The sequence below is a fragment of the Rhodnius prolixus genome, unplaced genomic scaffold (genome assembly GCF_049639745.1).
Source record: "Rhodnius prolixus isolate KJV_2025 unplaced genomic scaffold, Rpr scaffold_2, whole genome shotgun sequence".
NCBI lineage: Eukaryota > Metazoa > Arthropoda > Insecta > Hemiptera > Reduviidae > Rhodnius > Rhodnius prolixus.
Genome location: NW_027411592.1, coordinates 38050005 through 38077860, shown reverse-complemented (window position 1 = coordinate 38077860; position 27856 = coordinate 38050005). Strand labels below are relative to the sequence as shown.

Genomic DNA, 27856 nt, shown 5'->3' with positions numbered 1-27856 from the left:
GTGTAATCTAAGCTTAGGTCCCATTTTTAGTTTAGAGAATTATTTTTAGAAACTAGACAAAAAAATGAGTTGTTCCTTTACAGATATAAAACCCTTTAAGCTATTTAAACAGGTCTTAGAGCTGAAATTTCATAAATAATGTATGTTGTTCACATAAAAATTACATTTTTTTAAAGAGAATTATTGAAAACTTTTATTTTTTCATATATTTTCGAGTAGGAAGTTCAACCCCTAAACCCTCCTAGTTTTGACTACGATCTCTAGAAGGTTATTATAAAGTAAACACGGATAATTTATCCACTTCTTTTTCACGCCAAATGTCTGCAGAAATACAAATGTTACAAGAGTCTTATTAACTAGTATACAGAATATTACATTATAATTTTAATTTTGTCATGTTTAAGAAGTTCATGATCCGGTATATTTTATTATTTTTTTTACACTAAGTTAAAAAAAAAAAGGAAAATGAATTCGGATCTAGTCAACCAATTGCGTTGGTTTAAATATTAAAGTTACAAATTTTGCAACACTGTACACATATGTAAATGAAATGGTGGGATTTCAATAAAAAAATTATTAAGCTCTTATACAAAGTTTATTAGGTTACTCGCATAATGACGAAGCTCTTTTTTCTTTTGACTTTACATCATCTTTGATGGCAGTGTTCTATAGGCACTTGATTAATGTTTTGTGCACAAAGCTTCATTAACATTACGCCTAATTAATAACAATAGTAAATACTAAAATTTTATAATTATTTATATTTATAATAATACAATTTTCAAAGAGTTAACTTGTACAAAAAAAAACTTGTAAAGAATGGAAAAAAGGACTGAATATAAAAAAAGTTTACAAAAGTGAATAATTAAGCAAAAGTTGACTAAAATCCGAGCTCATATTTATAATGATTTGAAACAAATTCGCAAATATTGTCACACGTTCACAACACACGCTTATTCTTAGGCGAAGATTCTTGTTTGTTTTGTTTTTTTCTTAAAGAAAAATACTAAATATAAGTAGCACAACCTGATAATACATTAAACAAAATTAATGTAGTCCTTCATACACTAATTATAAGATCTTTTAAATGAGCAATAAATATGAAAAATGTATTATTCTTTGTTTTGTTTTTTTTACACTTGAATACACAAATGATCTATTTATTTAAAGTTTAAAAAAATAAAAAATTAAACTTCTTTAAATAAACAAAATAAACTTATTTACATTTCTCAAAAAAATAGGAAATTAAGTTTTATTTTGGTCCAAATATTTTATTGACTAACAATGTGCGATAGAGTCAGGTTAATTAAAAAATTTGTGAACTATTTGATCTTGACAAATTTTTTTTTTAAACAACTGAAATTTAATTTTTATTTACGATTTTGTTTTCAATCAAAATAATAACGATTTTGTAATTAGATAATTTTGTAAAGTTAACCATTACGAAATTAAATTTGTCAACGATTAATGTCTGACTCGCCTTATCACAATTATAGGACATTCATTCTTCCTTACAAAAGCAATGCACGCATTTCTAAATGAAAGTATGTATAAACTATTATATTCCAAGGTATTTGCTAGTTAATAATCTTTGGTATTATTCATACAACGAAGATTTATATATTTATATATACGTATACAAGGGCGCACTTAAAATGTTTTTTTGGGAGAGGGTATAGTTAGAGAAGTAAATGCTTTACTTTTTCAATTTTAAACGATCTTTCCATTGCGATACAACATAATCACTTTTAAGATGATTTCTGGAAATAAATTAATAAAAAAAACTTAGGGGATACGATTTCTTTAAGCTATGAATAAACATTTTTGATTCGCAGACATTAATAGTTGTGTGATTTTTTAAGAAAGGGGTAGGATGGTTACAAACCAATGAGGGCAAGTCAGGTTATACGAAGTGTGATATCTGTTAAGGTTAGTAAAACTGGGCCTTCTTTTTGAAAGAACTATTCACAATGCACTCACACTACTCATTATAAGCGAAGGATAATCTTTTCTAAATTTTTTAGAGACCTGGGCGGCCCTACATACTGGCTGTCATATCTTAGAAAGTTAATTCAAGTCTGAGTAAAACGTCCTGGATAGAATTTCTGTTAAGTCTTGTGACTGGTGTTCAGGGCGAAAACGTAATAATAAGTCGGCCTTCTGACTGGATCATACCCTTAAAGGACCTGAGTCATTAATGGCGTAGTAGTGCAGCCAAAGAAGTTCCTGATTAGCGTAACTTTATTACAGCAATATTCCAGGCCTGACAGGTCATTCGGATTATCGTAGGCCTCTTGATAAGCGACTGTGTAAAACACATGCATCACACGGCTTGTCAAGGTTTGACAAAAAGAATAAAAATTGGCATTACAGACATACGTATTGTGTATTTCCTATACGTGTGGATGGCCGAGAGTCAACTCTTTGGAGAAAAAAAAGAAGGTACCTATGGTAATCTCTAAATTCGAATCAAACAGACAGGGCTGGAAGAGTGCTCTAACTGAAGAGTTCCATCAATACATAGTTTGCAATATTTGACCAACCAACCCCATAGAATCTTCTCATCAAAGCTTTGTCCAAATTTTAGAATTATGTTTAGAATGCAATCAACAGATGGATTCAAGTTTCTATAACTGAAAAAGAAGAATTAAGCATTTAATATTTCCTTAGAGCTAGAATTTCGTAAATAATTAAAAAGTAGTCAACGTTACTCTTTGTAGAGCATATTATTGGAAAACTACTTCTTTTTCATAAATTTCCAGAAAGAATTTTTAACTCGCGAAATCCCCCTGGGAGCGCCTGTGTACGTATATATAAACATATATGTATATGTATGTGTACACATATACATTTATTATGTATTACAGTATATATATGTAGCTAGCTTAATCGCAATAATTTTGCTCAAATACAAATTATTATTTTGTTTTATGCTGTTCCCAAGTTCAATTTGTTTTTCCTGAGGAATAAAATTAAAGAACGTAATAATAATAATAATAAAACAATTTTAGCATCTTTGAAATGAAGTTTATATTACAAAACATTTCAAAATAATAACCATAATTTCTTCTTAATTATTATTCCTCAAAATAATGTATTCAAAAAAGTAATAAAAAATAATAAAGATTTGGCATCTTTTTGATCACTTCACTTACTGCGATTATCTTTTATTGTTACTACTATTTGTATCAAATTATATGTTTGGTTTGAACGTAGGAAAATTGATTAAAGTAGGAACATTTATTTCTACTTTAACTTTACAAACATATAAGGATTCTTAATAGCGAATATTTTTATCAATTCAAAAGTAAGCTCACGCAATTAAAAAAAAATCAAAATGGTAAATTTAATGAAAAATCAAAAAGTGATTTATTTATTTAAAACCGAAACATTTATGAAATAAGGAGTAAGTACAACAATACTTCCCCTTTGACTGCAAACTTTTAGAAAGAAAATTTAAGCCCAATTTTAGTTATGCAAATCACAGAAATATGAATGCTTATCCGATATATAAAATTATCAATTAAAAAAAAATACTACAAATTATTTTAATACGATTCTTATACCATATGTACAATTGTAAAACATATAAAAACATTTCATTTGATTATTAATAATTATTATGATACAACCATTATCTATCGAGCCTGTGTACACTGATATTCAAATTTTAAAGGATTTATTTAACGTACTTCATTTTTGTAAATTTATATATATATAATTTAATTTATATATATATATATAATATATATTCAATATATTTTCTATACATTTGATTTTGTTTTTCTCCTTTATGTTCGAGATTTTCATTAGTCTTGAAAGTCAATTAGCTATAAACATAAAGAAAAGTAATACATCAAAATTAATTCAATTTATATACAAAGAAGAATGTTCACATAACCACTGGAAAAACATGAAAGGATTATTTTAAACCGAAAATTGTAATTATTGCCCCATTAATGGTTAAAAGAAAAAAAAAAAAATGCTCATTTCTTTCTTCTTATGAGGTCATTTATGTATATATACAGTAATTACACATTTATTTCTGACATAAATGCACATCACTAAAGGCCATTTTCATTTACTTCATTATTTTCAATGAAGTTCATAGGCCCACAAAAGTTTAAGACTAGATAATATCAATATTCTTAAATATTATTTTTCCATTTAGTTTTATTTTCATATTCATTCACAATAGACAATATCTTATGGCAACCGTTTTTTTGTTCAACCAATTTGATTGCAGAGAATAAAACAAATTATTGTTAGAAATAACATGTTTGAAAGATTGATGTTATTTTAAATATTCTTAGCAAAATAAATTTAAAAAAAAAAAAGCTATGAAAGCCACAAGATGATTTTTTGAAACTTAACGATTAACTAAAATTTAATAGGAATTCATGATCTTTCATTTTGTACTAATTTTTAAAGTAAGTCTGAGGTCTTAATTTTCTGTTTGCAAATTGATTTTTTATGGTGACAGGATGTAAAAACAAAAATGGAATGTGAAGTCATTTCACTATTAATTGTTTTAATACCTTTTTTCGTATGTACTGTAAGGTGATTACTATATGTCAAGTTTGGTTTCTTCACGTCTGAAAAGGTAAATTTTTGTCTGATTAGAAGTTTTCATCGCTTTAAGACTGAGGAAAACCTGTATTAGTTTTATTAATATTATTTTTTTTATGACACTTCTGCTATTTTCAGTATAAAATAAATTTTATGAAATAAAATTACTATAATTTTTTAAAAAATTTATGTATAATTGAATTACAATTTGTAATTTTAAAATAAACGAAATTGAATAGAAAAAACTGAACATTTCCAAACTTGACTATGAACTTATCACACAACTTGGAACCCAAGATATAAAAGTAATTTTAATTTAATATAACTTAAGATTTTGAAATTTGGTGCCGGCCGGTCAGAGGTCGGTGATGGCGTAACAGCCTTCATTTACAGCAATATCATTTCCAGCTGTGCCACTTACAGCAGTGCTATTAACAGCTGTGCCATTTATCTCTTCACCCCTCCTCACGACCGGCACCTCTCAGTAGAAGTCAGAGGACTCGAGGGTCTTGCACTTCTTGCTCAATGTGTTATACTGGCCGGGCCCGTCTGTCCTGGATTTCCTACTGCCTAATGTATATGAATTCCCAGCTTCATTCCTTCTACCCGTCATACCTTTAAATAAAGAGTAAAATAAAATTTAAAAGTATTAAATTAATTAAAAAAAAAAAATTGGAATGAAATAAAAGTGATAACTTTTTTCTGTATTTTTTTAAAAATCATATTATCAGAGGGAGTTCTGCTAGAATATTATTTTGGAATCATTGACACAAAAAATAAAATAAAAGTTATCACTTTTAGTCATAATATTTGTATTATCTTTTGCAGAATTTTCGCCCTAGCGACTAGGTCATCTTCAGGGCTTATGCTTGTAGACTTTTTTTAAATGTTTAATATCAAAGGTTGGTATGTACTAACATAGTCAGAACTGAAGATACACTAAACTTTTTTGTTAAAAATGTAAAAAATGCTATAATTGTCTATCAGAATAATTCCTGGAGATGACCTATTTAAGTTGAAAGCTTACAAAATAAAAAATAAAAAGATATGTATGACTGAAATTGGCAATAATTTCTCTTATTTCATACAGTGAAAAATAGTTTTTCTGAAACATAGTTCCAGAACACCCTTGAATACGAAAATGTTTTAATCCCATGGACATGTGCAAAAAATAAAAATAAATACATAAATAAATATATAAAAAAATAACTCAACACGAAAATTCATATTAGGCTCTAGCTTGGTATTCCGCTTTGACACTACTTCTTAATGTACGGTTTAAGAAAATATCTGTCAGAAGAAACATGTTAATGAATTTTTGCTTTAAAATAGCTCTAACAATTTTCTTTACTACGTAGTAATGCTAATCCACCTACAATACTTATTTTATATTAAAAATTACCCAGGAAATTTTATTTTTTAACATAATTTCGTAAACTTCTTTATGTAATAACCGTCCTTCCAGTTCCTGCTATCCATTATCCTAGTTTCCTCCTACACAGTCATTTTATCGATTTGCGATACATCTATCAGCTCTTACATAATAAGCATAAATCTTACCACGCTGATTCATTTTTACCAGGACAACCAGGATACTACATTCTCTTCTTTAATTTTTAAACTCATGAGGATATTCATTAGCGTGCTCTTTGTAACCTACTTTACAAAATACTTTCTGGATTTCTATTCATTCTTCTAAATGCAATCTTATAAACTACAATTCTGTGAAATGGAATTACCCATTTGAACAGAACAATCTCCTCCTTATGGCCGAAAAAAGTCATGATTTTAACAAACAAGGAAGTACAATTTGTTCCCTACTCTAATAACTTATTCATATTTCGTCCAATTTCAATAATAGGTTTTTTATTCGTATTAATGTCAAGCTTTCAACATAAGGGCTAGGATATCTTTAGGGCTTATACTTTTAAATAATAATAATTAGTTTTATATGATGGGTGTTTAACTTAAAGGTTGGAATCTGGTTTAGGCTTAAAATTAATGATTACTTAGTATTAACGTGCATTTATTAGTTACACAAGATACTTCATTATAAACCACACATCATTTACATAAGCCTAAAATCATTCCAATACGAAAATTATTTTGGCTGTAACTGCCCGCTTAAATTTAGTAATGCCTTTAAACTTCGCTTTAATATAAATAAATAAAAAAGTACTATTTATTATGAAAATGGCAATTATCTAACTTCCCTTGAATTAATAAATCAGTCACCAGTAAAAGTTGAAAATCACTCTACAACTTACACTCAAAATTAATAGCTTACCCATATCGCCTCTTCGTGATCCTGGTGGATGTTCAAGTGTTCTAAATTTTCTATTTAGAGTCGCGTACTGGCTAGTTCCGCCCCTATCACAGAGACCCCCAGGTCCGCCTCCGGGATGGCCCCCACCAAGCCCCCTGTAACCAAACTTATTAGTTACACAAGGTACTTCATTATAAACAACATATCATAAGATAAGCCTAAAATCATCTCAATATAAAAATGATTTTGGCTGTAACGTCTCGCTTAAATTTCTGAACATTCTTTATTTACAAAGTATTTTAAGATGAAAAAACCGGAGGAAAAATATTACTTGATATATGCCCTAACAAAAACTATTTAGTCTTACAAATTTACTGAATCATTTGTCAGAAAGAAAAGAAAACTATAACAATATTATTTCACACTAATTTTTAGGGAGGACAAAACATGTAAGTTTTACCATAAAATCAAAAATAAATAAAATTACTTTTTAGTATTGAATTATTATAACCTTAATCCAATTTTAAGCATTAGTATTAATTAAACACATCTCTGATAAAAACGCATCTCTTTCAAATAATTGACTGCAGCGCTTAATAACATAATATAGTCTGTTTTTGGTAAGTTTGGCCGCATTTTTGAGAAAGCGCATTGACATAACCATAGCCACATTCTTCTGTAGTTAAAATGGTCATCTAGACATCTAGGAAAGTTCATAAAATTAGAAAAGCTAAGATGGGCAGGACACATCCTAAAAGACGAGTTCCACAGTCTAAGAAAGGTGGATTGATGGTGTCGCCGCGGACGCAAGTTCATTACTTGGCGTCACAAACTGGGTGGCTGCCGCACAAGATAGGGATGCCTGGCGGAGGCTTATTGAGGAGGCGCAGACCCATTAGTAAAGACTCATTAGTGGGTTGTTGCGCCATTTAAGTAAGTAAGTAGACATCTAGGACCCATAAACATTTTTTAAAAAAGTTATAAAATGACCCGGAATTAAGAAATTACGATTTAACTATTTACACAGAAAATAATACGTAAAGTGCTAATACTGTCAATCAGTGTACCTTGGAAAAGAAGACAAGATTTACTTTATAAACTTGAACCGAGCTCCTTAAATTAAAATCTGAATCCGTAAATAAGAGAACAGAGAGTCATAAGACACAGCAGCAGTATGTATACAATATGTAGAATTTAAGACTAAGGGTAAAAAGAAACCTGAACACTAAAATACTCCAGCGATAAGTACGTGTTAAAATGATTATTTAACTGAGTTCTAGATTTAGAAGCTAAGCAATAACCTATAAATTATAAACAAAAATATAAATATAAAAAAATACCTACTACATGTATTTGAAACTGTCATTTTTGCAACATTTAATTAGCAAGAGGTACGAAAAGTTAGTTGGCCGATATTTGATCCGACTTTCCAGATAAGTTTTAACCTTCCTTTAGACGGATAACTTGCTCATTAATAAGTGAAACAACGATAAGGAAATCTTGAGTCAGATCTCCTTAAAAAAAAAATTACTATTTGTGTTACAGTTCCAGTCGTGTTGCTATCCCTTTCAGGAGTGCAAAAATCTTAATAGCTATTATAAGTTTGTGCTCTATTGTTATTGTTCCGTAACTGTTTCAAAACTTCTAAAGATTCTTACAATTCTCACAAGACTTTCCAAAAAATTGGAGTTAAAATCTGAGACTAAATGTTTGAATGCCATTAACACTGTATCTGCGGACTTCATATTAATAATTTTATTTCATTTTTTTTTTTTTTTGTAAAGAATTAAACGTTACTTAATATATATAAATATAAAAGTTGACAAATATTGAAATAAATTTCAAGTGTTTTGTTATGGTTTGCAGGGTGATAAGGGTATACACCCACTCCAAGGAGAAAATAATTTAAGTGACTAATAAAAACTTTTAGACGAGACGTTTACGTGATGACTTTACCTCAACTGCAAATGAACGAATTTCTTTCTGCTTTTTAAAAACCTATGAAGAAAGCTGTCGCATTAAGTTTAGTAAAAAACTCACCATCAAATGGATGTTTATGCAACCAGCTAACAAATCAACAAAATAAGTATAAAGTAAGGGAAAAAAATTAATTTAAAAACAAGCAGTATGATTTCACTGATAGGATTAATCTGCACCCAAAAAACCTTTATTATGCTTTTGAAACGGAACTAGGCTGTACTTTTATATCCATTTTTCAGGGTTCCAGAAATAAAATAATTCAGCACTCAAAAGAGTTTCTAGTTTAATTTTGAATATAAATGAAGCATAATCATGTAAAAATTTCACTGAAAGGTCATCAAAAAGGAAAGCAACATCATAAATGTTTCGATCTCCAGCCTCTTCTACTGTTGCTGATCGGTTTTCAAACGTTCATGCGTTTACAGTACTGCGATAAATGCAGGTAAATAAAGAAATCTAAGAATATGTGTTCGAAGCTTTTAACGTAGCACACAAAGACTTTCGGAAATCTCAAGTCGAAAAAAATCAGTCTATTATGTGAAGGACAGTGTGAATATTAACTAGTAAACCGAACTCTAGTGATCAAATCATGTTTATAAAAGCCAACGTTGTAGATAAATTACAATCAAGATACATTTATTTATTTATTCATAAATTTATCAAAATTTAGCTGAAATAAATAAATAAAAAATCTTTTATAAGTTATTTAATTATGAAAAATAAAATATCTTCCTAGTTCCAACAGAGACCAGGAATAGGATTAAAGATTTTCCAATGATTATTTTCATTATAGAATTTAAGTAAATAAATAATAGTACCCGAATTAAATAGTGAAGGATTGAAAAGAAAAATGCAAAATTATTGATAAAAAATAATCTGTAATGTTACATGATAATGTGAGATAATTTAAATTCGTAGGCAATTTTTCATAGTATAGGAACTAATGCAACCATACTAATTTTTCATACTAAAATTTTATAAACTAAAAATAAAATGCATAATCAATGACTACCTATCAATCATGCAGGTACTTCATGCTTCAACAATAAATAATAATTATGTATATATACATACAGTTAAAATTCTGTGAGCAAATGAAAGCTCTAACAAGATAGCATTATATATATCACATGTCATAATAAGTAGTATAATATTTAAAAAGTGCAAAATAAGCATGCGTAAAGGTAAATAAAAATTGATAGAGGAGCAAAAACTGAATTGGAATATCTTAAACAAATTGCTTGCGCCCATATTTACAAAATAATAATAATACAAATTTAATAAAAGTTAATTGTTTTTTTCAAGTAGCAAAACCTCAGTTGGAAACTAAAATTTTTGTTGCTGCTTTAGGTTTTACATTGTAGCAAACCAAATGTACTATTTAGGTAAAAAATATATAGGTAATAAATGTAAACATAAAGCAAGAATAAATACATAATTTAAAAAAGCAAGCAGCAAAAGTGAATGCATTTAATGAATGGGCAAAAACGTAAGAAGCCTGACACCAACTGTCATTATACAACGCGCACTCCACATAAAATAAAATTTAAAAAAAAAAAAAAAGAAGTAATTTAGCTCACTCAAAGCACAGTTTTCAGTAAATAAATAATAATGTCAATTTCCTTCCCACTTAAGATTTTTCATGAAATCGTTCAATGAATGAGCTAGGTAATTTATGTTCACTATCATATTTAGGGGGTGCATAAACATGCGAGGATGCTCGTGCGAATGGGAATGAGCTGCCATACGACCCTTGGCTATGGAGCGACCTTGCTGCAATTGCTTGTGATGCAGCCGTTGGTGGTAGGAATGGATCTTGTTCATCTACTTGCAGATATTCACGCCTAGAAAAATAATCAATTAATAAAACATAATAGAAACTAGGTTACTAATAATTAGAAGTTTTGGGTTTTGTTATTTTCCTAATCTTAAATGATTTCGTCCAAACTGATAAAATTTTCCAATTGCATTCTCTGTATATTCCGAAAATAAGTAAAAAAAGATCACACTGTCCAGAGTTTGACAGTACACCAATGACCTCAGATATTGAGTCAGAAAATACAATGTTCTCGAGTAGCGATTCTATAGAACCTAAATAATAGATGAAGTGTCACACTTCGAAACGATCGATAACTGCCACATAAAAAGTATTTCCTGAATTTTTTTTTAATGAAGGCTACCTTTATACGATATGATAAGAGAGCGTAAATGGAAAAGAAAAATGTAGGCCAAAATGAAATTACTTTGTGCAGAAGAATATAGTATCTGTGAGCTACATTATATTTTAAGAGCTATATTTAATTAAACTGCATACTATCTTATTTCAGGCGGGTTTCTCATCAATTAGCGAGGATGTATGTAGTAGACATAGGAGTGCATACGTACTTCACTGTTAATTTATTACATTGATGCACGCAGTGAAATCTAAACAAGGCGTCAATCAGTTCTATGTAATTATAATTATTTATGTTTATGTTAACCAACAGTAATTGAACGAGGAAGGATTGAAACAAAATAACAATTTTTGCAATTTATCTTAAATTTTCTTACGTTTCATTAGTCTTCTGCACATAATCTAAGACAATAAAATAGTTCCTATTTTTTTCAAACAGGCTTAACGTCCAAAATCTCATATAAACACAAATCTGGGAATTGTATCACACATTAATTAATCCCAACAATGGATTTTGCTTTGTACTCCACTCCCTACCGTGGCCCAATACACATAATAACCTACTTCCTGCTCTTTTTTTTTAATCAGAAATTTTTAGATCAGAATTTACTGGAGAATTTTTTGGATTAAAGAGTTTGGGAAGTTTATTATGCTTTATTCAACAGAATAAAATTAACTTTTATTCTTCATTTTTTACTTCTTCAATTACAACATTGGTCAATGATCAATAGGAAATATGTTTTAAAATTACCATTTAAAAATGAAGATAGCTAAAAAATGAACAAATTTAATTCATTCTTCATGAGGAAATTTCAGAACTCATTAGAAAATAGAAATCATCCAGGTTGAGAGATTTTTTCTGAATTGGACAATCAAACTAATCCTTAAAAAAAAGCCTGATGGAACTGAAAATTTCTTTTTATTTTACTGATTTTATAATTTAAGGTATGTCAGCATTAGCGTCAGAGCTATCTCAGTACACTGTCGGTCTGCGAACAGTATCAAAATCATAACTGGAATAATCCGAGCTTTGTTAGCAAGAACATGTTTCTAGGCGTGGCTCGTTTGTTAAAGTTTTGGGGAAGCATAACTCTAACTCACATTTCTAAACATTTATTGTTTGATAAGCAAGAGATATTAATAAACTTAATCGACCAGAAGTAACTATTTTTCACTATGAATAAAGACAATAAATGAAGTTCTCAACGATATTGTTATGTAAAATGCATAGAAATCTCTAATTTACGGGGAAAAAAAGGAAAACAATTTTTAAAAAATGAATTTGTATTATGTTTGTATTGGCTAATATTTTCTCGTTACTATGTTCGCTTTTTTTTGACTGGAATTTTGTCCGCATTAGGAATACTGCCACTGCAACATGGCAATGAAGACTCATCACTCGCAAGGACAGAAGAACTTATCACTTCTGGGGTTGACTGAAACATTGTGTCAGATTTAGTATTTTTTCTTTTTTTGGGATTTTTCTTTTTTTGACCTCTTTCTTCACTAAATAATGATGAAACATCTAGGCAACAATTAGATGAATATTTCTCTAAAGTGTTATCCATAATAACATTAAACGTGTCTTGATTATTAACCATTAAATTTACATTATCACTTAAAATTCTTAATTTTTTTTTTCGTTTTCCTGAATTAAAATTTTTAGTTTTTTTATGCTTTTCGAAAAGATGTATAGCTGTTTTCCTCTTGTTTATAAAAGAATTGTCTTTTTGAAATAAATCCATCATACTAAAAGTATCTTCTTTAGTGCTTAATCTGTGTATTGTTTTATAGGTATCACTAACTTCACGTTTTAAAGAAATGTGAGAATTATCATTTAACGAATACAAAGAAGTGTCAGAAATACTCCCAAGATCTCCAGTTAAATCAGTATCTACGTCCATTGCAAAGTTATTTGATCGACTTTTCTTCTTATTGTTTTGTTGATATTCGTTTTTTTCTAATAGATTGCTACTTTTTTTATCGGTATTATCAGAAATCTTTTTATCTATTTCAGTATTTTTATCTAATTTTTTATTTACTTCACTGCCCAGTTTAGAATCACCCATGTTAATTTTTGTTATCTCTTTTTCCAAGTTTTCCTTGGATTTTGTTTGCTTTATTGTTGCAGAACTATTTTCTTTATTAAGATTATTTTTTAAAATTGATTTTAATGGGGTATCCACTTTTTTATAAATTGGCATCAATTCTTGATTCTTTATAACTCCTTTCGTTAACAAGGACGGATCAGTAGTATCTAAGTTATGTTTTTTCCTTCTAGGAAATTTTGTCCATCTTTTTATTTTTTGAAAAATGTTCTGCTTATTGCTCATACTATTCTTGAAGACTGTTTGGAGAAAGAATCCAATTCAGTTAGAAATAATAATAACTGTAGATATAAATTTTATTTAAATTAATAGTTAAATATAATTTGTTTAAAGATCAGCATAAACTCTAAATGAATCATGTTCTGACCATTCTCCATTACTTTTGAATCTGAACACAATTTCCACTCCTAAACCTTCTAGGCTACCACTACTTCAAGGCCCGATTAATTGGAACCTACACTAGGAACTTCTAGATGATTCACGAATTTGATTTTTCCAACAAATCTGCTAGTGAGGTAGAAGAAGCTGTTCAGCTCTTCACTCATAACAATCAATGTGCAGCCCAACAGTTATGTTCCTCTAAGCGTGTGATCCATTTATCACCTAAACCTAGCCTTAGAACCTTCAATTTTCAATCTTTCTCCACGAACTTCCGTCCTGACAATTCTCCAAATAACTGAAAGCTCCTCGCTTCTCAACCACTTCCTTCAACCTAGAGAGTGCCAGCGCATAGGCTGGTTACTTTCATCATACCCTTTCGATTGTGAGGCTGAGCTCGGTGACCTAGCATGTATTATGTATCCTGTATACACACATTTTCTGATGTATTTGATGTACAGTTGCAATTAAACGAAAACAAAAAAATGGTTAAAAATGTTGGTAATAACAAGAAATGAGATTAAAATGAATTAACTTTATGGATTTAATAATAAAATTGGAACTTTTGGGATTAAAAATAGTATCCAGGAATTTGGAAGTAATTTAGTAGTTGTTTAAAGGCGAAAAAATCTCTCAAAAATAAATGTTGTTCTTTGAACTTTTTTTTCGTTTAAATCATGTTGTAAAATAAATCAAACAAATAAAAAATATATATATATTATAAAATGTAAAAATTATTTTTCAGATAGGAAATTTATGGTGTAAACAATGGTGCGGATCGACTAGCATTCTCAAGAGAAGCACAGAGGGGTGTCATACAGTTCGTAGAGGTACCTCCGAAAAGATACTTTGGCAAAGAGGGAACGAAATATGTAATGCAGGGATTGACGAAGCACTCAACATGAATGGAGCTCTTGTGTTACTAAAAATAAAAAATAAAAATAACGTAAAAGTCCTTTACTTCTACTGTCACAATGTTAACTTTTGACGAAAATGACAGTAGCCAGTTGCATATCTTCATGGTGGTTTACACGTTTTACTTCTGTACCATCAAGACGTACAACACAACTACATTCTATATTAGTTCAAACATTCAACTTTTGCTAAGTTTTCTACATGAATTTCATCCAGTTCTTGGGCATTCGCAATTTAGCAAGCACTGCTGAGGTTCTCTATCGCCCCTGTGACTAATCTTAATCATTTAAAAAATTCATAATAACGAAATATGCTGGTCTTCTGAAGGCATCTAGCATTTTTGAAGGCGTTCCAAGAAGCATCTGATGTTTTCTTGACGAATTTATCTTCTTAGTAAATTATTAGCAGCTGGGATAACTTCATTGCATTTTCAAATCAGTTCCTCATTTTATCACTTGGATTTTGATTAATCAAAGAAAACTTCTTTATAGTTCAATTAACTCTGCTAGTTACTAGGATGAAAATTTCCTAGATAAGATGATTCACATCAATAACATCAACAATAGAGAGCTTAGATTTTTCTAAGAAAGGCATCTTTTCTTTTTTTAGTGAGCTGTCAGACAGTGATGATTGTAACGGTGGCACTTTTGAACGCCGTCAGTTCGCCTAAAGTAGACTTCGAACGCAAAGACCTAAGATGTTAGCGCCTAATTATTCACTAGGAACTTGAATAACAGATTGCACCTTAGTATACTGACTGATCCCTTAAAACGAAGCCCTATCGCTTAAATCTTAAAATCCAATGTTCATTCGCTTCGTTTTACTTGACTCGATTCATTGATCCAACCAAAAAAGTACGATAAGTCGTATCGAGCAAATCACTCTTCAGTAACTGAGATTCATAACCTGGTTTCAAATTCTCAAGCATCTTCAATATCGACTGATTAAGTTATTAGGATTCAAAGTTCCTATATAAACCTTTATTAAAGAAGTATATCAGAAACAGGACAATCTAACAAGAAGAGCAGGTCTCACATATTGTTCAAGATGGATCCACCCAGGATTCAATAATAAATAAAAAGTGAGCATTTAACTAAATATGCATCAGATACATACTTAATGTGTGATTATCTTGCGCTGGTTACAAATTTTACTTCATGTTAGTGAAAGTTAGTATCTACAAACGAATCATACTTAATACTTTTTATTTTCCTTATAATACTAAGTCATTTGGTATGGTTTATTTATTTATTTTAATATGTGATAATATTAAAACATATGACTTACTTCTTTCTAATATAAATCCATGTATGAGAATCAAGCCAGACCAAAACTGCGAATAAAAATCCTGCCCCAATGCTAGCCGCAAGCATAAACGTTAAACCAAACCTGAAAAAAAAATGACATTAGGTCTTAACAAGAAAAAAAACTTTATTATTTTAAAGGTTTAAACATAAAGTTAATAGCTGGTAATATAATTAGTAAATTTACACATTTTTGGTAGATGCAGTTGCAATACTAACTGGAAGAACAGTTTAAAATTCATGACCTTGGTCCTATGTAAATGAGAGTAGATAGTAATTGGAGAAAACATGCTGAAAGTATGCTCTTTTGAAGAACATTCGTTGGTAGTATTTAATTTTGTACAGGTTCTCTCATGTTTAAGGGTTTATTAGAATATTTTATAAAAGACAATGATAAAACTGCGCTATGGTATCTTCATACACACACCCAGCGCATATTGGTGATTGGTGTTCGTTGTTTTTTTAGTTGCTAGAGTTAGTTGATAAAAAAGCGGGTAAAATTTTATTAACTATTTTAAAACTATTTCCAGGCTCCAGTATCTTAATTAAATTAGATTTAAAACAGAACATTTAAGGTTTTTTTTGTAAATATTTCAAGGCATTACTAAAGGGTTTTCTCTAAAGGGTTTTAAAGATTTTTTCTCTTCCTAGGAGCTTCTTACAGCTCACTGTCCGGTGATGGAAATTGTTGTCTGTAACGAGATAACTCTATCCGGAAGCCGACAGTGCACTGAAAAAAGCTCCGGGCGCCAATAACCTCAGATGTTGACACTCCTTAAATCATAAAATAAAACAAAACTAAAGGGTTATTAATTAATTATCTAGTCTAATTGGGGACTTCACTCCTCTCCCCACAACACCTACAACAATCTTTTACTATTTCTGTCCTATCAGGGCCCATACTGGCTTTTTCATAACAAAAATAACCATACAACCTCCCACCACTTCTATGGAACTCGGTAAACTATTTTGGTAAAGAATCTTCTTTTTCCTATACCCATTACTATATGACAATAACATAGAAGCAGCGCTTACAATGTTATAATAGCACTCTGCGAACAACTTACCAACCCAATCGTTTCCCTACCTTCTTTGCTTCTTACTCAAGAAACTGGTCCCGAGGGTCTCCATTTTTCCAGTTTTATTACTGGTTACAGAACTACCACAAATAATGATAAGAGAGATACAAAATAAAAAATACGCTGGAGAAAGCCACGCTAAATAAAATATTTCATTTATACTTAATATTATGCTACTGTTTATTATAAAAAATAATAATAATAATAATTTTTCATTTTGTCACTTATTAAATAAATGTAAAGAAATATTTCTAATACTTCTAATATGAAAATGTAAAATCCTTTATATAAAAAATAAACATACAAAAATCAGCAACTAATACATCCATAGATTAAAGAAATCATGTTATTTAAATATTATAAGATATTTAGACTAACATAAAAAAAAATTATGTTAAATGTTAATAAAAGGAAGAAAATGATTTTTAAGGAGAAAAAGTATTAAAAGTTTTTTTTTTATCAATTACCTTAGCAACGAACAACTTAAAATGTACACAAGAACGCACTGGGGTGTGGTCTTCATATTGCAGTTTAACCCAACAACTTTTTGTGTGGAGGAGGGTTATGGTAAGATAGGGAACTAATAACCCTTAACTTTGAATCGCATAAATAAAATATAATTTTCGAAACCCGTGCTTGCATAGGAGTCTTTTTTTAACCTTCTTCTTGCCAGCGAGGGCGAATATCTGCGGATCGGGTGCCACGAATTCAAATTTCTTATATATTGTGAATTCTCTTTTAAGGATCGCACTCTTAAGAAATATGATAATTTTTTTGCTTGAAAAAATTAAGAATTTCACTTCGAAATGGATAAAAAGTTTATAATGTGGTTGCAATAGTAGGAAATTAATGCAATAACCAGTAATAATTAATTCTCCACTTATGACTTACTGGCTAATAAAGAGGTCGCAAAAAAAAGGGATTTTTTTTAATGAAATGAAAGAGAGAGATTCTTTTAGTGGACACATAGTATTTATTAATAGGGATTTATGAGACTTGTCATTCTTCCTATGGAGTAAAGTAGACCACAGGGATAAGGTGAAGGACCCTTGAAAAGACCGAGCTTAGGTGATAATTCAATAAACACATTAAAACACTTTTCTTAAAAAATATAAAACTAACAGTGCCATTTCACAGACGGCATGCAAGGCGTTCATATATTCTTTGTGCATTGGTGTACAGTCAAGCATGGTGACTAGTCTTGCGATCATACTGCTAGCTAGTTTGACTTCCTTAGATAGCATGTCCAATTTTGGATGTAGTTGAGCTGGTTTATATAGTTGGCGGGCGATCCTTGTCATTGGGCCCATTGAATATGAAACTGTATCAACAGCATTTGTTGCTTTTCTTAATACCACAAGGAATGGATTTGTGCGAGTTGGTTCACAAGATGTATAATATTCCAAAATATCACGTTGTAATGGTGCTGGAGCTTCACGCTCCATTAAAGCTTCTGGTGACATACACAAATCACCCAGCGCCTGTGGAAAAAAAAATTAAATTTAATATAAAATTACAAGTAGTCCTATTTAACCAAAAACAATTTTAGTACAGTACAATTTTAAGCAATAAAATCACATTAATACTAGATCAGAAAAGATACATATGTTTTTAACTGGAGAGCCTAAGCTAACTAAATATTTAATTTTTCATTTAACAAAAATGCATAATGGTTCAATTCACAATTAGTGCAAGCGCAATTTACGAAATTAAATATCATCTTATATGCTATTGACGAAATAAAGCATTTTATATTTTGTTTTGTTTTCATTAGAAACTAAAACAAACAAAAAAATTATTCACAATCAAAGCAAGCACTTAGAGGTTATATGATAAATAAAACAGATTTGTGCGATATTATTATTTAGTTTGGAGGTAAAAGTTATTCCAACTCCTTAATTATTTTTACAAACACAATCTATTTCAGGTTGTTTATAAGGTGACAAGAACTAATGTCCTTAGTTTCTTTTTGGAAATAAGCATTCGTGGTAAAATATCCGTGAAAGAAATCAGGTAAACTTTTAATTTTTTGGGTTTCAAAGTGATACTTTACATATTAAGAAATCTGCACGAAATCTCAGAACCAAAAAAAAAGTCCTAAATAAGAAAATACGTTTGCATTAACAACATTATCGAAAATTTTTATGATCAAACACGTAATTTGTAATAATTCAACACTTCATTATACTCTCTGTAAACTTAAAAGGGCTTCTCATTTTTACACAATAAGATCCTAATTAAATGAATAATGTCACTTGCTTTTTAATTGGAGAGGTTAGAGGAAAAATTAAGTGTTTTCTTCCTCAGGATCGTATGAATTCTAAACATTTGGTTCGCAGTAAAAAGTCTTTAATTTTTTCCCCTCAAAGTTAATCTCGCATTTTTATTAAAGATCCGCTTAATGCAAAGAAAAAAATGGTAAATGTAAAGAATAGCGCCCGGAGGTGTGGCCTAATTCGAAGTGATTCTAATTCGCTGTTACCATATAACCCGCCAAATTCAAATGTAAATATAAAAATATTTCTTTATTTTATATTTACATTTAAATCTGGCGGGTTATATGGTAACAGCGAATCAGAATCACTTCGAATTATTAATTCAAGATTATTAAACATTTTTCCCCACTCCCCCTGATCTATTTTTTGTTTTTATGGGGGGCTTCGCCCCCCACACCCCCCTCACTGCCCCACTAATCCACTAACACACAACTCTAATTTGTAATTCAGACACATGGAAAACAAAAGAAAAGAAGCCTACCTTATTCAATGCAATCCCTATCCTTCTGTTTCTACTTTATTCACTCCCTTAAATAATGCTCTCATTTGATCGCCCATGGAAAAATGACTCCTTTTCATACTTATCTCACTTCCACACTTCGGACCTACGTATCTATTACTAATTAAACCAACACTTATTCAAAATGATAAAACTTTCATCCCTTTATCATCCCTCAGACTACATTCATGCTTTAAATTAAAGAAAAACTGTAAATTCAAAACGCTCATCTTTTATGAAGTTTCAAAAAAAAGGAACCTAAAGTTACACACTGGCACTAGCGGGAACTGATAATACGTTGAAAAAGAAGCAGTTACTGTGCAGTAAGTGTACTGCGCATGCGCGCTAAACATAAATAGGTAAGAAATTCAAAAAAATTATATACAGCACATTAGCGGGAAGTTGAGAAATTTAAAAAGAATATATTGAACATTGGCGGGAAGTAGTTTAAAAAGTCAACGGTAACTGTGCTGTACTGCGCATGCACCAAAAATAAACAGGCCACACCTCCGGGCGCTATTCTTTACATTAGCCAAAAAAATTCCTACCTTAACTACTTAAGTTATGTACAATTTAATGCAATTGAAGTTGAATAAGTCTTTTTAATAAATGAAAGGTGGGTGTAATAATAACTGTTGTTTCATAATTGTGAAATAAATATTTATAAAATAATATAACAGAACCTGTATATTCATGTTCACAAGATCTACTAAATTATTTAATTTCATTTTTCCCAAACTTACTCTATTTATGTAAGACTTTTAAACAAATACACAAAACTTGGCGGAAAGTAGAATTGAAAAATGCATTCATTACTTTCCTTTTTCATGTTAGTAACTCTTATTTTTTATTTTTCTAAAAATTATTAGAGAACAATGTTTTCGTCAGCGGTGGTAAGGGGGTGGGATTTCTTTGTTTCGCGGATTAGTATGATCTAAACTTTGCAACAATTTGTGAGATCATTTAGCTGGGAAATAATCCGGTATGCATCTACCTTGCCCAAAAAAGTGTCATATTAGAAATTTAGGAGGCAACAAGTTGAGAACAACTTAATGAAGAGTACCCCTAAAGTTGAGAAGTCACTCAATTAATAGGATTAATACTTGTTATAACCTAAAGATCAATTGAGACGAGGTATCAATTTAAAGCTACTTTTGTAACAGAGTAGTTAAAAGCTAACATGTATTGTGGTACTCCATACGATTCCCCGGTCTAGGCCTTAGATTTTAATTAAAGTTTAACATGAAAGCTTTATAGTAAAGTATATTGCTCAGTCGCCTCCGACCACGATTCCTAATTGTTAGCTTCACGTAAAGCTAGTCCGAAAAAATAGGCATTATGTTATTCGTAGTTATCACAGACATCGTAGTTAATATGGCCGGTCAGACAGAATATTGCATAAAATAATGAATAAACTAGCTGGGAGTGAGCAAACAAAGGCTCCTAATTTTCAACATGAATTCACAGGAAATTATTATTTTTAGGTAGGGTGAAATATGGATAATGTAGGCAAAGCGAACAAGTATTTGGGAAATGATTTAATCATCATTTTTTATCTTTGAATCTACTATATTAACTTTTTGTATTAAATGTACAATGGAAATAAAAATCTAATAAAAAATGAATCATATTGAATTGCAGAATACTATTCAAAACGTATTACTTCAAATTTATAAAATAATTCTTTAAAAAAAAAAAGTCCAAAACATACCACTGAGGCTGTCAGATAAACTGAAGCCATCAACCATGAGAATATAACAGCAAATAACCCAAAAACAGAAAATCTGAAACAATAATACTTGAAATTAATCTCCGTATTAATGATTTTTTTTTTTTTAATCTGTGAACTAATTAATCAGTAAAAATAATATACTCACGTTATAAGGGCACACCGAGAGTGTCTGGCTACTCCAAACAGCAGAATCACACAGAACATGAGTAAGATGCTCAGTATAGCCATTGTTATAGGCCATCTGTAACAAGAAATTTTTATATTAAAATAATTTGAATGGTAGAAGTAGGTACGCTGGAGGCAAAATATTAGGGGGACCGAAAAGTAATCAAAATTTATTTTTTCTGGCGAAAAACATTTATTTATTAAAGAAATCTTAAGTGCTAATCAACAAAATAATTTCTATCATTTTCTAACACTTTTTGCCAGCGAGAAGGCAATCGTTCGATTCCCTTTTTAAAAAAAGTCCTTCGATTTTTTATTGAAGAACTTTTCCAAGTGCGTTTTCACTTTTCCAACATTGGTAAATTTTTAACGGCGCTCGATCAACGGCGTACCATCAGCGCGTCTCTTTTGTCTCGGTATGAAGCTGATCCATTTTTGCGACGAATTGTAACTGGAAATGAGAAGTGGGTGCTACACAACAACCCTGCACGAAAAAGACAATGGCTTTCTCCCGGAAAAGCACCTGTTCCGATACCTCGACCGTCACTAACGATAAAGAAGGTCCTTGTGTGTGTGTGTGTGTATGTGTGTGGTGGGATTTTTCTGGAATCATACACTATGAATTGCTGGAACCTGGCCCAGATCGTTACAGCGACAGTGTATTGTGAACAACTCGAGCGAATGAAACAAGAGCTCATAAGAAAACGATCTGTTTTGGTCAATAACAAAAAAAAAGGATCCTTCAACACGATAACGCGAGGCCTCACGCAGCAAAAAGAACACAGGAAAAAGTAAGGGAGCTTGGGTTAGAACTTTTACCCCATCCACCCTATTCACCAGATCTCGCGCCGTCGGATTATCACCTTTTCAGATCGTTAGAGCATACATTAAGAGGTAAAAAATCTACCAAAGTTGGAAAAGTGAAAACGCACTTGGAAAAGTTCTTCAATGAAAAATCGAAGGACTTTTTTTAAAAAGGGAATCGAACGATTGCCTTTTCGCTGGCAAAAAGTGTTAGAAAATGATAGAAATTATTTTGTTGATTAGCACTTAAGATTTCTTTAATAAATAAATGTTTTTTGCCAGAAAAAATAAATTTTGATTACTTTTCGGTCCCCCTATTAGATATAACCAGTAGATAGTGGGAGAATTAAGTTTAGTTTCTTTAAGAAGATATAGTTCATTTAAAAAAAATCAACACATTAACGACCTCATTTGCACTTAGTCATATAACCTATTAAATTTTCGTACAGCATAGAACTCTTAACAAAACATAAATGTATGTTGAAAATGTGATAGTGAATAAGAAATAAATTATTTATGTAAATTAAAACTGTCCGGTTGTATAAGAGCTGGCCGTCAAAAACTGCTTTGGAATAGCGTTGAAAATAAGCAACGCATAGAATAGCAATAAAAAAAAATATTGTAATGCCAATAAGCCCTGAAGATGCCCTAATCCCTTGGTCGGAAGCACGGCCAAATAAAAAATAATAATGAGTGAAAAGGGAAGGGATTAGCTATGAGGTTAGCATACTGGACTCCTACGCGCAGGGTCCCGGGTTCGACTCCAGCTGCTGACCCTTAGATTTTCTCTTCCTAGGAGCTTCTTACAGCTCAACTGTCCGGTGATGGACAGTGTTGTCTGTAACGAAAGAACACTGTCCGGAGGCCGGTAGTGAGCTGAAAAAAGCTCCGGACGCCAATAACCTTGGATGTTGATGCGCCTTAAATCATAAAATAATAATAATAATAATGACTGAAGTTGGCATTATTCTTTCTTTCTTCTGTAAAATATAATATTCTTAATTAACTATCGTAATTTAAAAAAAAATTTCATGTTCACAATTTTGATTCTTGTTTTAGGATTTTAACTTCAAATTCTACTTTCTCATAAGGATAAGGAAAAATCAAGAAAAAAGAATAGAAAGACTTTTCTGAAGTTCAATGGCATTTGGCAAACATGTTAACTTAAAAAGCATACTAAAAAACATTGGATTTCAATATATTTCAAAAGATTTTAAGAAGAAATGTGTAATACTACCATTTTATCAACCGATTAGAGAGCAACAATCTCATGCTAAAGTGGCAAAAGGAAATTTGGATTTAGACAGGCGTAAATGGGACATACTGGATACATCATTCAATGATGCAGAAGCAGCTTTTAAAAATAAAACCACCTGGGAGATTATAAGAGCGTATATAGTATATTCATTTTGTTCTTCCAGTTATATAGTGGAAAATAATATGAAATTGATGAAACTATGTAAAGGTATAATAGGAGAAAGACTATTTGTATGGTTAATGAAGATGACATTCTACGGACACTTTGTGGCAGGTGAAGATCAATTTACCATTGCATTTACTTTGAAGAGATTACGGTCATTCGGTGTTAAAGCCATACTAGATCATTCTGTAGAAGAAGATCTCAGTAAAGAAGAAGCTGAAAAGAGGGAAGTTGAAGCAAGTGTTTCAGAAATTGAACAAAACGAAGCGGCTAATAAAGAAGCGTCTTCAGTTGGCGGTGAAATGCCACAGTATCATGTTACTAGAAGATTTGCAGATCGCAGATACCATGTGAACAGTGCTAGAACATATTTCTATCTAAATGAAGCAACATGTGAAAGAAATGTCGAAGTATTCCAAGAATGTTTGAGGGCAGGTGGAATTTATGGATCTGGAATAACTGCTATCAAACTCACAGCACTAGGCAGACCACAGCTGTTATTACAATTATCTGAAGTTATAATGAGGGCGCGTAAATTTGTTAGTGAAGTTATGGGTGGGAGTGGTAATGTAATTGGACAGAAGTTAACTGCTGAAGAGCTTTCAAAACGACTGGAACAAGCTGGGATTACAGATACTAAAAAATTTTTAACAAAAGTTGTTAAAGATAATGAAGGTGTAATTCATTTATTTCCCTGGAGTGGTATTGTTGATGAAAATTTTGAGCTAAGTGATACGTTTAGAGTGCCAAGTTTGAAAGAAGGTCGCATGGTACGCCTTATTTCACAATTGTCTAAAAAAGAAGAGCAAATGTTTCGTAATATGATTAGAAGACTAAACACTCTGATAAAAACTGCTGAAGAGTTACAAGTAAGAATAATGATAGATGCTGAACAGACATATTTCCAACCAGCAATTTCAAGAATAACACTTGAAATGATGAGAAAATATAATACAGACAGGGCAATCGTTTTCAATACCTACCAATGCTATTTAAAAGAAGCATTAAAGGAAGTAACAACAGATTTAGAACAAGCAAAAAGGCAAAACTTTTATTTTGGATGTAAATTAGTTAGAGGAGCTTATATGGAACAAGAGAGAGGACGGGCAGTAGTACTCGGTTATACTGACCCAATAAATCCAACATATGAAGCCACATCAGAAACTTATCATAAAACATTAACTGAATGTTTAAGAAGGATTAAAGATTTAAAAGATAATGGCCAACCAAACAGAATAAATGTAATGGTTGCGTCCCATAATGAAGATACTGTACGTTTTGCCATTGAGAAAATGAAAGAGATTGGCATATCACCAAATGATAAAGTAATTTGTTTTGGTCAATTATTAGGGATGTGTGATTACATCACATTTCCGTTAGGGCAAGCTGGATACTCAGTATATAAATATATACCTTACGGACCTGTGGATGAAGTATTACCTTATTTATCAAGAAGAGTGCAAGAAAATAGAAGTGTACTAAATAAACTGAGTAAGGAAAAAAGATTACTGCTAAAAGAATTTGGACGTCGAATTTTTAAAGATAAAATATTTTATGTACCGCATGGTAATTACACGCCTGTCTAATGATATTTTTATCAATTATGTGTATAAAAAATTGAGTAAACATTAAAATAGTAGGACTGCATGATTTAGTCTCGGGTATTTACATATAAATGTTCATTAAAAATTTGATCAGCGTTTAGTTTAAAAGTTAGTAATTCTATTTGTTTGTTCAGATAAAAATAAAATGTTTATTTTGTACTGTGTACTATTGATTTTTATTTCAATTTATAATTAAATGATTTTTAATCAATTTTCGTTAATAAAAAAATATTTGGTTACTCTGAAACTGGTAATTTTAGGAATAATTTAATTCTTACAAATATTACTATTTCAGTGATGATAAAATCACCTCTTCCACACAACTCTAATAAAATTATATTAACTCAGGGATAGCTGAAAGGCGAGTTTTCTAATGCTCTCTTATTCGCGTTTTATATCACTTATACGAGGGTCGTTTGAAAAGTCCGTGCAAAAATAAAAACTATTTAATTTTTTGGGGTAAACCTTTTTTATTTTTCAACATAGTCTCCTTTTAGGCTTATCCACTTCGTCCAACGCTGCTCTAGTTTGTTGATCCCTTCCGAATAATAGGATTTGTCCAAGTCTGAAAAATAGCCATTCGTTTCTGCAATCACCTCTTCGTTTGAATAAAATCTTTTTCCCGCCAGCCGTTTCTTCATATTGTGGAACAAATAGTAGTCCGAGGGAGCCAAGTCTGGAGAATAGGGGGGATGTGAAACGAGTTGGAACCCTATTTCCATTAATTTTGCGACCACAACTGGTGAGGTGTGAGCTGGTGCGTTGTCGTGATGGAAAAGGACTTTTTTGTGGGCCAATCGTGGGCGTTTTTCTTGCAGCTCGGTTTTCAAACGGTCCAATAACGATGAATAATATGCACCTGTAATAGTTTTACCCTTTTCCAGATAGTCGATGAGGATTATTCCTTGAGAATCCCAAAAGACAGTCGCCATAATCTTTCCGGCCGACGGAACGGTCTTCGCCCATATGGCCACTCCGAAAATTTTGAAACCACTTATAAACTGTTCTAATCGAAGGTGCAGAGTCACCATAATGTTTATCAAGCTTCTCTTTAGTCTCCTCAGGCGTTTTGCCTATCATAAAGTAGTGTTTAATCAACACACGAAATTCTTTTTCGACCATTTTTTGAAAATCACTCGACTTCCTCAATTCAAACGAATGCCAAACCCAAAGAAATAGACCGATCTGGCTGAAACTTGGTGTGTGTTCTTCCAAGAGATGCTACTAACTAAACATAACCTCGATACGCGCCAGTAGTGCTATCTCTCTGACTTTGCACGGACTTTTCAAACGACCCTCGTAGAGTAATGTAATACAAATTAAAAATATTAAATGAGTATTGTGCTATAAATGGCCTTTCGTCAACACTGGCAAAACGTGTATTTTGCCATTCCAGAAAAATGAACGATTAGGCAAAATGAGAGATTTAGATCTTAAACAAGATTGAATTAATTTTATCAGGCTAACAATCACCGCTCTATAAAATTAGTACTCTAATACAGCAGTGATAAACATCTATTCAGAAAATTTAAATGTAAAAATAATCTTTTTATGTTGTTAGCTGAAAGTATTCCTCAGTATCTGGTCAAGATTTGGGGAAGTGATTACTCTAATTCAACTAGTAAACAATAGGTAAAATTTCAAAAATACCATATATTTTGGTCTTTTCACGCTCTATTTATGTTTTGTTAGGGTTAACACAAGTACTCTACAAGTTGAAATGAAAGTGCTAGACTGGCTGAACTTGATATAACCTTTCAATTGGTTCTCTGATAAGGTTGCATTTAGAATGCATTTACCAAGCTGACTTTAGTAGATAAAAAATTAAAATTAAATAATGGTTTAATTTCCACTACCTTCTATGTAGCTCTCTTGCGATTCGTGAAATTATTAATATTCATATGAATAAATCAGATTAGTAGCTCATCAACTTTAAATGTTGATTAAGAAAAGATTTCCTTCTTGTAACTTGCACAAGCAAAAAGTATTACTTCCATTCTAGTGAACTGTAAAATTTGTATCGCCAAACAGAAGGATGACAAATATCACTTTTTGTACCACTTGTACAACTTATAAATAATTTTAGAGTGCAGAAATTTAAAAAAATAAATAAATAAATACAAAGTTGATAGGATGTTATTGCAATCATACGACTCGCCAATATTATTTCACACTTTAGCAGATGTTACAATTAATAAAAACTAAAAGGTTTTTCTTAAATGAATATGATTTCTTTCATTGCAAAAGTTAAGTATTAGTAATTCTGTGAAAGTTTGTATTTTAAGAAGCTTTGACTAAAGGATTCTGAGGCGAAATTAGTTTCTAGAAGCATAAAAGGGAATAATCTTAAAACTAAAATGTACTAAAGGTAATCAAGTTAAGTTGAACGTTAGGTTAATTAATTTTAGTGAGAGGTAGAATAAACCAGTGTGTTTTTAAGTCCACAAAGAAATTTATATGCCATCTGCTTCTAACCAGGTATTTCACTTTCAATTATATTGTAATTTAATACCCCAAATCCTATTAGATAAGCCAAGAATGGCTATGACAGTTAAATTTTGGTTTGTGGAAGGTAATGAATTAA

The 27856-nt window shown here is 30.9% G+C and overlaps 2 protein-coding genes and 2 long non-coding RNA genes across 8 annotated transcripts in view; 2 read left to right on the top strand and 2 right to left on the bottom strand.

The window, feature by feature from the left end:
• Positions 1-289: 289 nt before the first annotated feature.
• Positions 290-27856, bottom strand: part of tty (tweety) — a 219184-nt gene continuing 191617 nt past the window's right edge. For 2 of the 3 annotated variants that reach the window (XM_074119138.1, XM_074119139.1), the window contains 7 exons: positions 21425-21520; positions 21259-21331; positions 17895-18253; positions 15677-15778; positions 10567-10659; positions 6857-6990; positions 290-5184 (listed from right to left, as the gene is read on the bottom strand). In XM_074119138.1, the coding sequence (XP_073975239.1) occupies positions 5051-5184; positions 6857-6990; positions 10567-10659; positions 15677-15778; positions 17895-18253; positions 21259-21331; positions 21425-21520 (991 nt within the window). In that variant the 3' untranslated portion in view covers positions 290-5050. Of the gene's footprint in view, positions 5185-6856; positions 6991-9673; positions 10660-15676; positions 15779-17894; positions 18254-21258; positions 21332-21424; positions 21521-27856 lie in introns of those variants that run through there. The other variant, XM_074119140.1, reaches the window with a different exon arrangement.
• Positions 1405-15241, top strand: LOC141449588 (uncharacterized). 2 transcript variants are annotated; one of them, XR_012455601.1, is made up of 5 exons: positions 1405-1544; positions 8702-8928; positions 9055-9257; positions 11143-11265; positions 14220-15241. It is a non-coding gene; the product is annotated as an uncharacterized lncRNA (long non-coding RNA). The 2 variants fall into 2 exon arrangements; XR_012455600.1 differs by lacking the exons at positions 11143-11265; positions 14220-15241 and having other exon boundaries at positions 9055-9450.
• LOC141449589 (uncharacterized) lies at positions 12255-15669 on the bottom strand. The gene is made up of 2 exons (XR_012455602.1): positions 15506-15669; positions 12255-13335 (listed from the first exon to the last, which is right to left on the bottom strand). It is a non-coding gene; the product is annotated as an uncharacterized lncRNA (long non-coding RNA).
• LOC141449583 (proline dehydrogenase 1, mitochondrial-like) lies at positions 18459-25438 on the top strand. 2 transcript variants are annotated; one of them, XM_074119137.1, is made up of 2 exons: positions 18459-18647; positions 23308-25438. In XM_074119137.1, exon 2 carries the CDS (start codon positions 23389-23391, stop codon positions 25252-25254), a length of 1866 nt encoding a protein of 621 aa, XP_073975238.1. In that variant the 5' UTR covers positions 18459-18647; positions 23308-23388; the 3' UTR covers positions 25255-25438. The 2 variants fall into 2 exon arrangements, with proteins under 2 accessions (XP_073975238.1, XP_073975237.1); XM_074119136.1 differs by having other exon boundaries at positions 18460-18785.